Source organism: Chiloscyllium plagiosum, chromosome 6 (assembly GCF_004010195.1).
Source record: "Chiloscyllium plagiosum isolate BGI_BamShark_2017 chromosome 6, ASM401019v2, whole genome shotgun sequence".
Lineage (NCBI taxonomy): Eukaryota > Metazoa > Chordata > Chondrichthyes > Orectolobiformes > Hemiscylliidae > Chiloscyllium > Chiloscyllium plagiosum.
In genome coordinates this window covers 81,533,160-81,549,172 of record NC_057715.1, presented here as the reverse complement: position 1 = coordinate 81,549,172, position 16,013 = coordinate 81,533,160, and the positions used below count along the sequence as shown (strand labels likewise).

Here is a 16,013-nt window from a genome sequence, read left to right as displayed (position 1 = left end):
CCCTAATTTTGCTCACTAACCTCCTATGTGGGACTTTATCAAAAGCTTTCTGAAAGTCCAGATACACTACATCTACTGGATCTCCCTCGTCCATCTTCAGAGTTAAATCCTCAAAAAATTCCAGAAGATTAGTCAAGCATGATTTCCCCTTCATAAATCCATGCTGACTCTGACCTATCCTGTTACTACTATCCAGTTTGCTAGTTTTGCCCATTTGGTTCTAGTGTTTATCTTGTAAATTAATAGTTCATATAAAAGGTTTTGAATTGGAAATGGAAGTCTAATTTGTCCTTGGTTGTTTTAGGATATGGATATGTACCATCCAGAAACAGATATGCCTGCAATGGCCAGAACCTCTAATCTGAACGAAGAACTTGGCCAGGTGGGTGACATCTAAAATGTTTCACTGATTGTTTCAATGTTGTGTTTCATTGAACAGATACTGGATGCTTTTGATTCCAGGGGAATACTTAGCTTTCTGTCTGCCTTGAATTAATTTACATGTTAAAATATTTAAGACTTTGCAATAGAACTTTAGGACCTCGTTGTTGTAAGTTCCCTATAATAAAACAATTGTGTTTATAGCTTTATGACTGTTTCCTTAGGTGTTTTAAAAATGTGCATTCTTTGAATTTATAATTGTCCACAAGTTCTGAGGAATCAGATTTCTTTTACTGTACATTAATTATTTCTGTGGAAATTTGTTCTCTTCATGAATAGAAACTGAATAGTCTAGCAGAAGTTTCTTTCATTCTAAGGATGTATCATTCTATTGACTCTGTTCTGCAAGTCCAACTCACTACTCTGAAAAATTACTGCCCATTCCTTCAGCCATTCAGGCCCTAAAGTCCGGAATTCCCACTCTAAAGCTGTTTGCTTCCGCACCTAACTCACTTCCTTTTAGCTAACCTTCCTAATGTCTCCATCTCTTGTGCTGTTGTCAAGTCTTTGAAATAGTTTTCTCTCTTAAAAGTGCTATATAAATGCGGGTTGATTCTCTTATTTTGAAGTTCATTCATATTCCTTAAATGTTTATTGCTTTCAGCGTTGAATATATTAGATATCAGATGGCACAATGCGCAAGAGCTGTTCCTTTTCTCAAAGGTACTATGTTCTTGGTTATTTTCAGAGGGGTCATAAACTGCTCCCGGTGCCAATTAGACTGGTTTGGTACAGAGATTAAAGGGTGTTGAGAGGCCTTTTTGTTTATATATAAACAGATGAGACTTCAGGCCAAAATGGTCATGTTTTAGAAGTGACCTGTATAATGAAAGGGGAGCAGTCAGCTTTCTAGCTGAGCAGTTTAGTTCAGTCCAGAACTAGTTTGGAGTTCAACAGTGAGCTGTGCGGAAACTCTCTCTCTCCTTCTGCTGTTCTAACTTCAACCTGTAAGCATCTGTTCTATTTTTTTAAACTGTGTTTCAAGAGGGTTTGCTTATTAGGACTTTTGTGGATATTCAGAACAGCATAATTAAGTCTAGTTTTGAAAGACGGAGTTCTATAGGTGTTCTTTATTCTGTTCTTTGTGTTTTATTGTGTAATCTTGTGAATAAATTTTGTCTGTTTTAAAACCTGGTAGCCAACTCAGCTTGCATATATCCTGCAGAATGAATGCTTTCTATCATCTCCAAGAACTTTTGCAGCAAGAATACTTTATTCTCTATTGTATCAACTGAATTATGAATGGCTTTTAGCAGGCATCTTTTATATATTGATTCAGTTTAACAAACAAGGTGCATGCTAACACTTTTTAATGTCTATCATTCATCTGTGAACGTTGTTACAATTGAGGTTGGAGGAGTACACTGTCTGTAGTCCCACTACTCCATTGGTCACAGCATATAGAGTCATAGACTCAAAGAGATGTACAGCATGGAAACAGACCCTTTGGTCCAACTCGTCCATGCCAACCAGATATCCCAACCCAATCTCGTCCATCTGCCAGCACCCAACCCATATCTCTCCAAACCCTTCTTATTCATATATCTATTCAGATGCCTTTTAAATGTTGCAATTGTACCAGTCTCCACCACTTCCTTTGGCAGCTCATTCCATACACGTACCACCCTCTGAGTGAAAAGGTTGTCCCTTAGGTCTCTCTTATATCTTTCCCCTCTCGCCCTAAGCCTATGCCCTCTAGTTCTGGACTCCCCCACCCCAGGAAAGAGACTTTGTCTATTTATCCTAACCATGCCCCTCAAGATTTTGTAAACCTCTACAAGGTCACCCCTCAGCCTCCGATGCGCCAGGGAAAACAGCCCCACCGTATTGAACCTCTCCCTATAGTTCAAACCCTCCAACCCTGGCGACATCCTTGTAAATATTTTCTGAACCCTTTCAAGTTTCACAAAATCTTTCCGATAGGAAGGAGACCAGAATTGCATGCAATATTCCAACAGTGGCCTAACTAAGGTCCTGTACAGTCAACACCTCTCCTCAATACTGTGATCAATAAAGGAAAGAATACCAAACGCCTTCTTCAGTACCCTATCTACCTGTGACTCTACTTTCAAGGAGCTATGAACCTGCACTCCAAGGTCTCTTTGTTTAGCAATGCTCCCTGTGACCTTATCATTGAGTGTATAAGTCCTGCTAAGATTTGCTTTCCCAAAATGCAGCACCTTGCATTTATCTAAATTGAACTCCATCTGCTGTTCCTCAGCCCATTGGCCCATTTGATCAAGGTCGTGTTGTAATCTGAGCTAACCTTCTTCGCTGTCCACTACACCTTCAATTTTGATATCATCTGCAAACTTACTAACAGACCTGTTATGCTGACATCCAAATCATTTATATAAATGATGAAAAGTAGAGGACCCAGCACTGATCCTTGTTGCACTCCACTGGTCGCAGACCTCCAGTCTGAAAAACAACCCTCCACCACCACCCTCTGTCTTCTACCTTTGAGCCAGTTCTGTATCCAAATGGCTAGTTCTCCTTGTATTCCATGATATCTAACCTTGCTAACCAATCTCCCATGGGGAACCTTGTCAAATGCCTTACTGAAGTCCATATAGATCATGTCTACCACTCTGCCTTCATCTATTTAACAAATGCCAATAGATATCTTTATATTAGGTTCACTATGAAAATATTCATCAACTAGGCTTCTTTAATAACCAATAAAATTATTGATTTATTAAAAAATAAAATTTATTCAGCAAAGATATGAAGCTAGTTAACATACAGTTTGAGACATGAAAACACAAATATTTACTCCTCGACATAGCCTAAAGCACATGCCCTCACAATAGGTATAGAAAAAGTGGCAAGATTAAAAAAGATAAATTTAAGACATTTTCAAAATCAATTCTGGTGACTGGCATATGGTAGATAGGCGTTATCGAACACAGGTGTTAATCTCTGGGATCTTTACAGATGCAGTTTGCTCAGGAATTTTTGAGAAGAACTCTTTGAGATGCTTTTCAGGAGAACATCTTGGTCAGGAATTTAGTTCTCTGTGAACTCTTAGTAATGGTTTCTCAGAAAAGCATAGGTTACACAGGGTAACTGCTGTTTCTAAGCAGACTGGAATTTAAACGATCTCCATTCCTCAATTCCTGATAACCATAAAGCAGCCTTAAGAAATCAGTTTCAGTCAAAAAATATTCTAGTATTCCAACACCAGTATCCACAATCTTTATTATTCATTCATGGATGAGGGCATCATTGGCTAGGCAGCATTTATTGCGCATTTCTAATTGCCAGCGGCCAATTAAGATCCAACCACATTGCTGTGGGTTTGAAGTCACATGTAGGCAAAATCAGGTAAGGATGGCAGTTTCCTTCCCTAAAGGCCATTCGTGATCCCTGTAGATTTTTCTGATAGTCGACAATGGATTCATGGTCAATATTAGATGCTTAATTAAATTATTTATTAACTACATTCAAATTTTGTCATCTGCTATGCTGAGATTTGAACCTGGGTCTTTGGATTAACAGACAAGTGATAATACCACTAGACCATCGTCTCCCTCGACATTCTACAAAGTGAAGAATAATGATAATGATTTGACTTCATAATGACCTTAATGTCTGTTAGAATACTTCCAACAGCATTAATTAATTGAGTGGGTATAACTGTTCACTAATTAATATTGACTAATCAAGTCTAAAGATGTGCAGGTTAGGTGGATTGGCCATGCTAAATTGCTCTTAGTATATTGGGATGTGTAGGCGAGGCAGTTTAGCCATGGGAAATGTAAGCTTACAGGAAATGCAGGGATAGAGTAGAGGAGTGTGTCTGGGTGCGATGATCTTCAGAGGGTTGGTGTGACTCAATGGGTCAAATGGCCTGCTCCACACTGTACAGATTTTGTGACTCTATGGAGTTCCCATCTGACATGCTCACTTCTACTTTGATTTACTGGATAGTGATCAGGAATGCCATTGAGATGTCTGTATTCTTTTGTTGATTCCGCCTCAGCTGCAAATTGCCATCAAGCTACCAATACTAAAGTAATTGCAATGACACTACTGTCAGTTGGTCAAACAACCAGCTAAGTCGTCATCAATCAGAGGTGGGCCATAATACCTTTTTAATATCTGTGGCTAAATTCCTAATCACAAGAAGCTAGATCTTATTTTTCTTGAACCTGAAAAATTGCCATTTGCTGACTAAAACTGTTTAGAGTTCAGGATTTAACTGTTAATATACAAAATGTTATGTAAAATTATTCAATAATGAGCTTGGAAATGAGAATGTGTCATTAAACAGGAAATTAAAGCACAAATAAATTATGTAGACTTCAGCCATAACCTGATGCTTTAAACGGTGTGTGTTTTCTGAGGCACTTTACTATCTTAACTGGTTGCCATAAGTACAAAGACTATGATTCTGACTGTGCAAATCATTGCCTCAGTTATCGAATTTCTTCTGCCCTCTGATGTCACCTCAAACCTGAGTGTAGCCATTATAAGTTACCTTCAGCCATGGACAGACCCAGCAGTTGAGATCATCTACCAGTAATTTAAGATCAACCGATAGTCAGCATCTGCAAAGAGAGAGAATATGTGCATAATATTTCTTGGTGTGTTCTTTATGCTGTATTCTTTTATTTCAAATATAGATTTCTGAAAAATTTAAACTTTTTGCTCTTTCCTTTCAGGTCAAGTACATATTTTCAGACAAAACTGGCACCTTAACCTGTAACATCATGCAGTTCAAAAAATGTTCCATTGCTGGCATTACATATGGGTAAGGGCATAAATGAGTACTATAGACATCTCCTTCTTGTTAGATTTTTGTTTGGTTTGGAATATCTGTGTGACCAGGGACTTAATTCCCAATAATGAAAGAACAAAATTATGTAAAGTGCTCATGCAATTCACCAGTTTACTGCAAAAGAAAGCACTAGCTCTTAGCATCCATGAAATGTGCTCAACGCACGGGCTCTCTTTATGTTTGGTCCAATTTTCCGTCCAGTGTTGTGTGCAGCATCTTCTTTGTTGTCATCATCCATGTTGCTTGTTATCATTAGTGTCATTGAAAGAAAAATATATTCCCCTCTCAAAAATACTAAATTAAACTTGTCATGAATCGGGACAACTGAACTTAATCATGTCCTGGTTTCAGCAGGATGTGGTGGAGATGTATAAACTAAGTTCAATAAAAAAATGTGCACTAGAAATGTTAGTTCCACAGGAAATGTTCAATTTGTTTGGTACAGCTCTTGAGAATTGTGAAAATAGTACACATTTTACTGAAGCATTTGTCTTGCAATGATTAGGGCACTTTGCAAGAAATATCAGCATAAAAGATACAGCATCGACTTGCCAAATACTCAGAACTCTGCTCTCAAACAGTATAAATTTTATTTTCCCTTTACATTGATACTTTTTTGCAAATTGTCCTGATGAGTGCAAGATAAAAAGCTTTGACAAAATGTCTCTTTCAGCCATATTCAAATATATTGTGTGTTGAAGCAGGAAGTAGTACACATTTTAGTAAATAATGATCTTGCCACAGAAATTGAAATCTGATGTTTTCGCACTGTAGTATCTCCTTCCTTTGCATGTTGCAAGAGAAATATTTTTTATCATGAGAAAAGTAGTTTTCAGAGTAAATTGATTGTTGATAGCTTCAGTTGTTAATTTATCATTTGCCCTTGATTTTGGAAAGATTGGAAGACAGATGTGTTTTAAGATAAAATCTGTTTTGTCCTTTGTGGCTGTGTTATAGTTCTTTGCATTTTATGGAGTTGGTGTTTTGTACATACAATAAAATTCTCATTTATTTCTCATAGTCATTATCCAGATTCAGATACCGAACGCTCTTCTGATGATTTGGGGTAAGTGAACTTTATAAATGTTCTGCTAATTTGATTTGGGATTTATATTAATGTATTATATATTACTTCTTACATTTGGATAAGGAGGTATTTTTAAAGTGCTGTAAATCATAGAGTTGCTTTTAAGTTTGACATTAAAGGACTGCATCTTTGTAAAATATCAACGACTATCAGAGGTTAAATACATCAATAAGTCATAATAATCACATTCGATCTGCAAGGATGAACAGACTTCTGAAAATGCAAGAGTATAGATATATTTTCTGCTCCTCCATCCACATTAAGGACAGAGATTATTTGTATATCCCTTCTATTGATTACAATGTTACAATTGAAATTGGAAAAAATAACAATATTTTATTCTTGGAAAAAATAACAATATTCACTTAAAACAATTTTAAGTGGGTCAAACTGGGAACTCGGTATTATTCTAAAATCCAAACATTCCTCCCCTGTGGTGATAATGATTACTTATCCTTTGAAATATGGACTCTGATTACTTTCAAAGTAAAGACTTACTTGATATGGCATTTTGCACGCCTCAATGGACTTTATAAATATGAATATGAGTAGGTAGTGTGGCCTGCTTAGCCATTCAAATGATGATCTAATCATCTTCTCGACTCCACTTTCCTGCTTGTTCCCAAAACACTTCAGAAAGGGCTCCCTTTCAGTTTGAAAATCTGTCTATCCGCTTTGAATGTATTCAGTGACAACCTCTGTAGCAATTGATAAACTCACTGGGGTGGAAAGTGTGCAATGATCCAAACTTTCTGAGAGAATAATTTATCTTAATCCTATCTGAGAGTCATTCCCTGATTCTAAAAAGATGGGCCAGTTCAAAATTTCCGCAGGTGGAGAAACATATTTCAGATATAGGAGCATGCATCAGTCATTTGACCACTGACGCCCGCTCTAACATTCAGTGAGATCATGGCTGATCTGATTCTGTCCTTCACTCACCTTTCTTGTCTGTCTCAAAACTCTTGACACTCCTATAGATAAAAAGTCTTGTCTGATTTGGCTTTGCATGTTTTTACTGACCCAGCTGCTGCTGTTATTTTGGGTAGAGATTTCCAAAAATGAGCAACCCTTAATGACCCTTAAATGGGCAATCCCTTATTGTCCCTTCTCATTCTATGTTCCTGAGGAATTGAGAAAAATCCTTTCAGTTCTGCCTTTTCAATCCTTTCCAATGAGTATAACCTCTTATAAAACCCCATTGCCCTAGGAATTAACCTAGTGAACTGTCTATACCTCCAGCGCAAGTGTATCTCTCCTTAAGTCAGCCGACCAGAACTGTACGCAGCATTTTGTGGGGTCTCATCAGTACCTTATACAATTCTAGCAAGATTTTCTTATTTTCATATTCCATCCCCCTTGCAATAAAATTCAGTAATCCATTTGCCTTCCTAATTAATTGCGGTATCTACATGCTAACTTTATCTGATCTGTGTACAAGAACATCCAGACCCCTGTGAACTACAGTTTTCTGCAATCACTCTTTTCATTTAAATAATATTTTACTTCACTATTCTCCTTGCCAAAGTTGACAACCTCATATTTTCCTACGTTATACTACATCTATAGAATTTTTGTCCACTCCCTTAACCAATCTACAAGCCTTTTCAGTTTCTTTGTGTCCTTACAATTTGCTTTCAAATCTATCTATTTTATCATAAACAAAATTGGCTATCATATAGATTCTAAGTATTTGAGTACTGATCTCTGCAGTATTCCACTATTTGCTGTTTTCAAAACTAAAAATGGCCCATTTATCCCTAGTCTGTTTTCTGTTTGTAAGCAAATTCTCTGTCCGTGCTAATATGTTAATTTCTCATAGTAAGATTTTATTGTGCAGGAGCTTGTTATGTGACACCTTATTGAATGCAGTTTGCAGATCCAATACACTATATCTACCAGTTTCCCTTATCCAGCCTATGTTACATTTTCAAGGAACCCGAGCTCGATCAGCAAACACTCTTTCCCCAATAGCATTTTGATTCTGCCTGATGTGTATTATAATTTTCTAAAATCCTGCTGCTATTCCCTTAATAATAGATTTCCGAATTTTCCCCATGACAGGTCAGGCTAACTGCTATATAGTTTCCTGCTTATTGTATCCCTACTTTCCTGAATAGGGATGTTACTTACAGTTTCCAATCTAATTGGACCTTTTTCAGAAGGATTTTGGAAAATTAGGAAGATGCAATGTATCTCTGCAGCCAGTTCTTTTAATATTTTGGGATGCAAGACGTCAGGCCCAGGAGTCTTCTCAGTCTGTAGTCCCAGTCTAATACTTTTTCCTTCATGGTTGTTTCGGTTGCTCCCCAGCTATGTACTCTCATTGGGATCATTTTGGTATCTTATATTGTGAAAACTGACACAAACACTTGTGCAGAGTTTATCAGTTTCTTGTGTCCTCATTATTAATTCTGCTGTCTCATTCTCTCAGAAACCAATTTCCTTTAGCTTCTTTGTTTTTTTTTGTATACTTGTGTTGACGTTCTTACTTTTTTTATTTTTCTTGGTAGTCTTCTTCAAAATCATTTCCTTTTAGTTTCTAGAATTTTCTCAACCGTTGACATTACCATTCATCTTCATGTTGTTCCATGCTTTTTCTTTCGATCTGATGCCATCTTTAACTTAGATTTTATAAAAATTATTCATTCGTGGGATGTGCATCACTGGCTGTGCTAACGTTTATTGCTGTTCCACAGGTACCCTTCAGACGGTACCTGCTGATGAACTGCCTTCTTGAACTGCTGCAGTCCGTTTAGTGTAGGCAGACCCACAATGCAGTTAGGGAGAATTCCAGGACTTTAACTGAGTAACACTGAGGTACAGTGCTATATTTCCAAATCATGCTGGTGAGTGTCTTGGAGGGAACTTATAGGTGATGTTTCCACACAGCAGCTGCCCTTGTACTTGTAAATGCTATTGATCATGAGTTTGGAAAGTGCTATCTAAGAAGACTTGGTGAATTTCTGCAGTGCATCATATAGATGATGCAGACCAATAGCACTTAGCAATGATGGTGGAGTGATTGGCACCACATCCACTATCATTCAATCTGTTATGAAGATGTGGGTATACTGTGGGTATTTAAGAGAGTTAAACGCTAGCAGTGACAGTACCAAGTGTTCTGAATCAGATACAATGTAAAATGTGGTGTAGCTAGGGTAGTTGGTTGCTTGAAGACAAAAACAGATTTGAATTAGGCCATTTAGTTTAAATGTGCCCCTCTCAAAAAAAAAAAAGTACCAAACTCCAATCCAGTTTGAATTTAGTATATTTATGATCTTAAAAGCCAATGACACAATCTGATGCTTTGGGGGTATAAGACTGTAGAAAATTAAACAGTTGGGAGGAGAACTTCCAAGCCAGTGACATCTGCAAACTGCCCAGAGAATAACTCTCTTAAAGGTACCTTTATTGATCAGTAATCTGTGAAACAGAATCCCTAAGAAGAAGAAAAGAAGACAGGAGTACGGAGAAGAACCGAAGGCTGTCTGGCTCTGAGAAAAGAAGTTTAGATTTGTAAATCTAAATCAGAGATTTTATCAGGCTAGTATTATAGAAGGGAAAGTAAAAGTTAGGTTAGAGGAAGGAGTTGTAAATAGTTGTTAGTTAATTATTCTCTATTATACTTTAAGAAATAAAGGTGTTAATTTTTACTTACTTCTTGGCCTCTCGAATTTTCACAGCTTGCTGCACGGGATAAATCTTTTCTGTGTTGCAACTTTAAATTAAGCAGGAGTGTTTACCCCATGTCGCAACAAGCCAAACAGACTGCATGTCCAGATAGTGACAAGCATTTTGAATGTAATTGGAGCTGCACTCATCTAAAAAAATGGAGGGTATTCCATCAAACTCCAGACTTGTTGATAATGGACTTTGGGGAAGCAGGAGCGGAGTTATTTGCTGCAGGTATCTTAGCCTCTGATCTGCCTTTTGTAGACACACTATTCATGTGGCTGGACCAGTTCAGTTTCTGATCAATAGTAACCTCCTGCATGTTGTTACCGTTGAATGTCAAAGGACAATGGATAGATTCTCTCTTGTTAGTGATGGTCATCGCCTGGCATTGATGTTGATATCAGTCTAAGCCTGGACCTTGCTGCTTTTAAACATGGACTGCTTCATTATCAGCGGCATTGCGAGTGGTGTTGTACATTGTGCAGTCATCAGTGAACATCCCCATTTCTGACTTTACAATGGAAGGAAGGTCATTGATGAAGCAACTGAAAATGGTTAGGCCACGGAAACTGCCCTGAGGTTAAGAAGGTCATAGGTTGAGTGGCACTGGTGGAACCCAAACTGATCCTCAGTGAGCAGGTTATTGCTAATCAATAGCATCACTCAGTTCACTTTCATAATGATTGAGAGCAGACTCATGGGGCAGTAATTGATTGAATTGGATTTATCCTGCTTTTGTATGCAGGACCCAACTAGATATCTGGACAGTTTTTCACACTGTTGGGTAAATGTTAATATTGTAGATTCACTGGAACAGCTTAGCTGTGGATGTGGCAAATTCTGGTGTACAAAATGTCAGTGCTCTTGCTGGAATATTGTGAAGGCCCATATCCTATTAGCATTCAGTATCTCAAACTGTTTTTTGATATCACATAGAGGGTGTTGAATTGGCTAAAGATTGGCATCTGTCATGCTGAGAAACTCTGGAGGAGACCAAAATGGATCAACCACTTGGCAATTCAGCATGAAGATTGCTGTGAATGTTTCAGCCTTATCTTTTGCAATGATGTGCTGGCCTCTCCTGTTATTCAAAATGGGGATGTTTGTGAAACCACCTCCTCCACCACCAAATACTAGATATGGCAGAACTGTAGAGCTAAGATCTGATCCATTTATTATGGGAATACTTAGATCTGTTTATCACTTGCTGCTTATGCTGTTTGGCAAAACGTTGTCTTGTTTTGTAGCTTCAGCAACTTGTAGCAAGCTAAGCCTAATGCTGTTCCTGACATACCATTCTTCATTGAAACAAGGTTGACACCTCGTTTGTTAGCAATGGTAAACTGGTGCATATGCAGGTCCATGATGTTGTGAAGTTGTATCGGAGTAACATTTGGCTGCTGATAGCCCACAGCATTTCTTAGTTGCCCAATCTGGAACTGGTAGATCTAGTCAAAGTCTACCCATTTAGCACAGTGGTGGTGCTACACAACATAATGGAAGGTATTCTCAATGTGAATACAAGGCTTTGTCTCTACAAGAACCAGCTCAGTTTGTATTGGTGCCCCATAATTCAAGTCCCTACCCAGAGAATGGAGTGGCGCACTGCCATCCTCATTGTTTCCTTCAAGTCGTGGTTAATATGGAGGAGTACTGATTCATTGGCAAAAGGGGATTAGTATATCATAGTAAGGTTTCCTTGCCCACATTTGACCTGATACAAAGAGATGCCATGGCATCCAGGGTCAGTTTTGAGGACTCCTCCAGCATTACCACTGAAACTTCACCTCTGCTGGGGAACAGGACATACATCGGGATAGTAATGGTCTGAAACATTGCATGTAAGGTATGATTCCATGAATTAGAATTAGAACAGGGGTACATGAGTACAGCAAAAAGTTGCCATTTCTGCTGCCATCTTAGGTACGATACCTAGATACAAAATCTTAGTTATAAGTAAGAAAATAGAAAAAAAAGTTAAAAAGTCAGCGTTACAGTCCTTATAAAGCTAGGTACAAAGATACCTAGGTACAAAATTTGATGTATATATTAGAAAATAAATAAATAAAGATAAAAGTTCGGCATTACAATCTTTCTAAAGCAGGAACTCTGCTCTGGGCTTCAACTTGAGGCTGGGAGTTCATTGAGTCCATCCCACTGGGCTTCCTCGAGACTGAGAGTGCCTGGGTCTGCTGACACTTCCGCCTGGAGTCCCTGCTCTGGGCATACCACAGTCACAGTATAGCTTTGTCAGGCTGCTGATTGACTAGTCTGAGATAGCTCATCCAATTTTGGCACTAGTCCCCAGATGTTAGCAAGAAGGAGTTGGTACATCATATCTGGTGCCTTGGTGGATTCCAGGTGGTTGTTTTGTTTCATTCTTTTTTGCCTTCCTAACAGATGATGCTACTGAATGCCTTGTTATGCCATTTGATGAGGCAGTTAAGAATTAACCACATTGCTGTAGGTCTGAAGTCATGTGTAGATCATCATTAATTCTTTTAATTCCATATTTTTATTGAAAAGTTCATGACTCTGGATCATCAGCTCAATGAAATTGTCACTAGGCCATTGCCTCCTCTAATGCATCATGTTCATTCTTTTTGTGAAGTGTTTGTTTCTCAATGGAATTTATTTCTGTTGAGGATTGTGTAATGAAATTTTTATACAATGAATTGGTTTGGTATCCTTCTATCAGCAAAAAATGCAGCATCAGAACATCGGGTGGGGGGTGGGAGATTAGATGAGACCATGCTGCTGAAGAGGCCACTTTAGAGAGGCAATAAACCTTGAAACTAAAGCTGATCAATGGTCCATTGACATTACCACTCTGCCACCATGTCTTTGTGAGAGACACTTTGTTATCTCTGTTAGTCAGTTGGTCAAAGCTGGTTGCTGCATTCCAATGCATGTAGTGAGCTTCTCTTTAAACTCATTTAAGGGATATCTGAGTGTAGCTAGCTAGACCAGCATTTATTGCCCATCCCTTACTTTCTTGAGAAAGAGTAAACTGCCTTCTTAAACTGCTGCAGTCCATCTCATAGAGATAGACCCACAATGCCTTTGGGGAGGAAGTTTAAGGCACATGTTTCATTCCATTATTAATCTCAAAACTGTCAGATGAAGCTCTTCATCTGAATAGGGGTATCATGCATTTAATTATGGAAGGAGCATAATACACAACAAAGCTTGGATACACAGTTGACATTCTTTAGAGGCCAATCTTATTAAATAAAATGTTGTTTGCTGATTTTTGCAGTTTTCTCATTGAATTATTTTGAAGTAAAACCATTGCTGTTACTTAAGTGAACTAAAAGTAAGCCAAACAGAAAGTAAAAATGAAAGAAAGAAATGAGAGCAATCAGATAAGTAAGCAATGAAAACAAAAACATGCTGGAAATACTCAGCAGCTCAGATTATCCCTGTAGACACAATATCAGAATTTAATGTTGCAAACCTGAGATCTTTTATCAGAATGCATACACTTGAAAAATGAAGTCTTTCCCCTCCAAATATACTGTCAGATCAGATGAGTATTACCAGCATCTGTTTTTGTAAATTTCAGATTTCCAGCATCTGTTATACTTGGCTTTTTTACTAGGAGATAAATAAAAATGCTGTGTTAAGTGGTTGTTAAGCTTGAGTTTATTGAAACTGTTGGCATAAAAAATTTGTTTTGCTAATTCAGACCATAATTATTCACCCAACTTGTTTCCTTCAAAAAAAGGCTTCCAAAGAGACTTGGTGATTCACTGAATTATATGCTAGAAGGCTGGTCACTGCAGAACACTCCCAGTCCAGTCTACTCAGCATTGGCCTGGACCAAGCTTAGCATGCACACACCATCTCCCCAGCAACGAATTTGTGTTCCTCTACAGATGCTCTAATTCAAACAGTCATTTTTGACTTTTGTTTTTAGGTCATTTTGATTACTTTTCATCTTACTGTCTTCACTATGAAACATTAAATTGTGGGCAAGAATGTAAAGTATTGGATTGTGAAATATTTGTCATACGAGAAAAAGATTGTTTGGTGAGTTGATTTTATTTATCATTTGTTATTCTGCAGACATTTTGCTTCCTCCAAGGATTCTTTGGAATTTGATGATCCAACATTGTTAGACAACATCCTTAGTGAGCATGTAAGTCTTTCAACTAAATGGTGTTATGTTTTCAAGTATAATTATAATTTATTTGTTTAGAAACTAAATATGATAAAGACTTGAGATTGCATGACTCCTTATCATAATTCTGAGAAATTATTTAGAACTGCATTAATGTGATTGGATTAATAAATAATTAATTGTCCTAAAAGGGCAGAGACATCAGCTAAGTTTCTGAGTGGAGCAGCATAATTTTCATTTTGAATTTCTGGTGTTTGAATCACCTATTTCATTGACATGTATTGCATTCTGTGCAGATGAAAATAAGAACTTTCCTTTGTTACAACCAAGATGGGAGATAACTCTGTATTTTTCAACTTCCAATACTCCCATTTGTTAGAAAACAAATACGAGCACACACTAGGTAAAAGAAAGCAAAAATGGATTCTTTCTGCAGAGATTCACTTCAGGGGAGAAATACCCTTTTTGGCCAGTAATTCATAGCTCTTGAAGGCCAAAAGGGAAAAGGTTTGAAATGTTCAGTTGGCTGACAGTCTAATGTTTTGGCCCACAAAGATGAACATCACTCAATGCATGCATTTATCACTTAGGTCCTAAGCAGACTCAGTCTGTCAGGAAATATCGAAAAATCCTTCAGAGGCTTTTCATTTGAGACCAAATGGACTTCGGCTCCAGGCACCACACCGCATCCATCCTTAGGGTACTTTTCCAGTAACAGGAGAATTGTGCGAGGAAGCCTTCTTTCAGCAAACCTTGGCCCCCCATATCCAAAAAGGTTCCAAGCCTGCAAACAGAACAGCTCTAAACTCAATCATAAAAGCAGTCATGTATTTTCTCTGAAGTGAGTTAAAAATCACACAACACCAGGTTACAGTCCAACAGCTTTATGTGGCAGCTCTAGCTTTCAGAGCGCTGCTTCTTCAACAGGTGGTTGTGGAGTATAAGACCGTAAGACACAGAATTTATAGCAAAAGTTTACAGTGCGATGTAACTGAAATTATATATTGAAAAAGACCTGGATTGTTTGTTAAGTCTCTCATTTTTTAGAATGACCATGTTGGTTTCAGTTCTTTCATAAGTAAATCACAAAACTTTTTTAAAAGTTACATTCTCAAGTGAACATTAGCAGCTGGTGTCACATTGGCCCAGATAATACATTTAAGGTGTGAGCTGCCCTGTGTGAGACTGTCTGTGCCGCAATGGTCAGACTGATTCTAATCTAAAAAATGTATTTACAGAACCTTACATGGATTCATGCAGGTTTTGAGCAAAGTAAAATGTAATTGTGAGAAACAGAACTCACTCACAAATCAATCAGCCTGAGACAAAGTCTTGGAAACAAGAACAATTTATTACAGCCTTGCAAGAACTGGACGCTTCTTCAATCAAGCAGAAGTGCATGGGAAAACAGCATATTAGCATTCTTCTTTAGTTTACAAGTTGCGGAACCACGCCTCCCTTTTCCCATCCTATCATAGGCCGATTACCTCACTTGTTAGTTATTTTCTTACCTGGCCATCCTGCTGTCCTTGTCTGCATTCTTTGTTCCTTGTTTGTTACAGCTTGTTCTTTTATCCAGTTTCTCTTATCATACTATAAGCTTTATTGTGAAATGCCCTTGCTGCTGCTTTTTGTGGTCAGCTACAACCCTTCATAGTATTTCCTAGCTTAAAACTATTCTCTTTAAAAGACCGTCTATATTCATTAAAGTCTTGGCCTTAAGTATGCTACATGTTACAAGAATTCTGTGACCGTTTGTATAATGTTCCCCTTCCCTTCCCCCACTACACCCCCTTCTCCATCTGCAAAAATGACATTTCCAATCTCCCACAATTCCCCCTTTTTCTTTTTCTCTAACTGTTGTTTCTGCACTTATTAAGTCTCCTTTAATTCATTTTCTT

At 37.8% G+C, this 16,013-nt stretch overlaps 1 protein-coding gene across 5 annotated transcripts in view; it reads left to right on the top strand.

The window, feature by feature from the left end:
• The window catches only part of atp8a2 (ATPase phospholipid transporting 8A2), a 567,355-nt gene that overhangs the window by 215,895 nt on the left and 335,447 nt on the right, over positions 1 to 16,013 (top strand). For all 5 annotated transcript variants that reach the window (XM_043691978.1, XM_043691979.1, XM_043691980.1 and 2 more), the window contains 4 exons: positions 305 to 382; positions 5,109 to 5,197; positions 6,246 to 6,290; positions 14,058 to 14,130. In XM_043691978.1, coding sequence (XP_043547913.1) covers positions 305 to 382; positions 5,109 to 5,197; positions 6,246 to 6,290; positions 14,058 to 14,130 — 285 coding nt within the window. The remainder of the gene's footprint in view (positions 1 to 304; positions 383 to 5,108; positions 5,198 to 6,245; positions 6,291 to 14,057; positions 14,131 to 16,013) is intronic.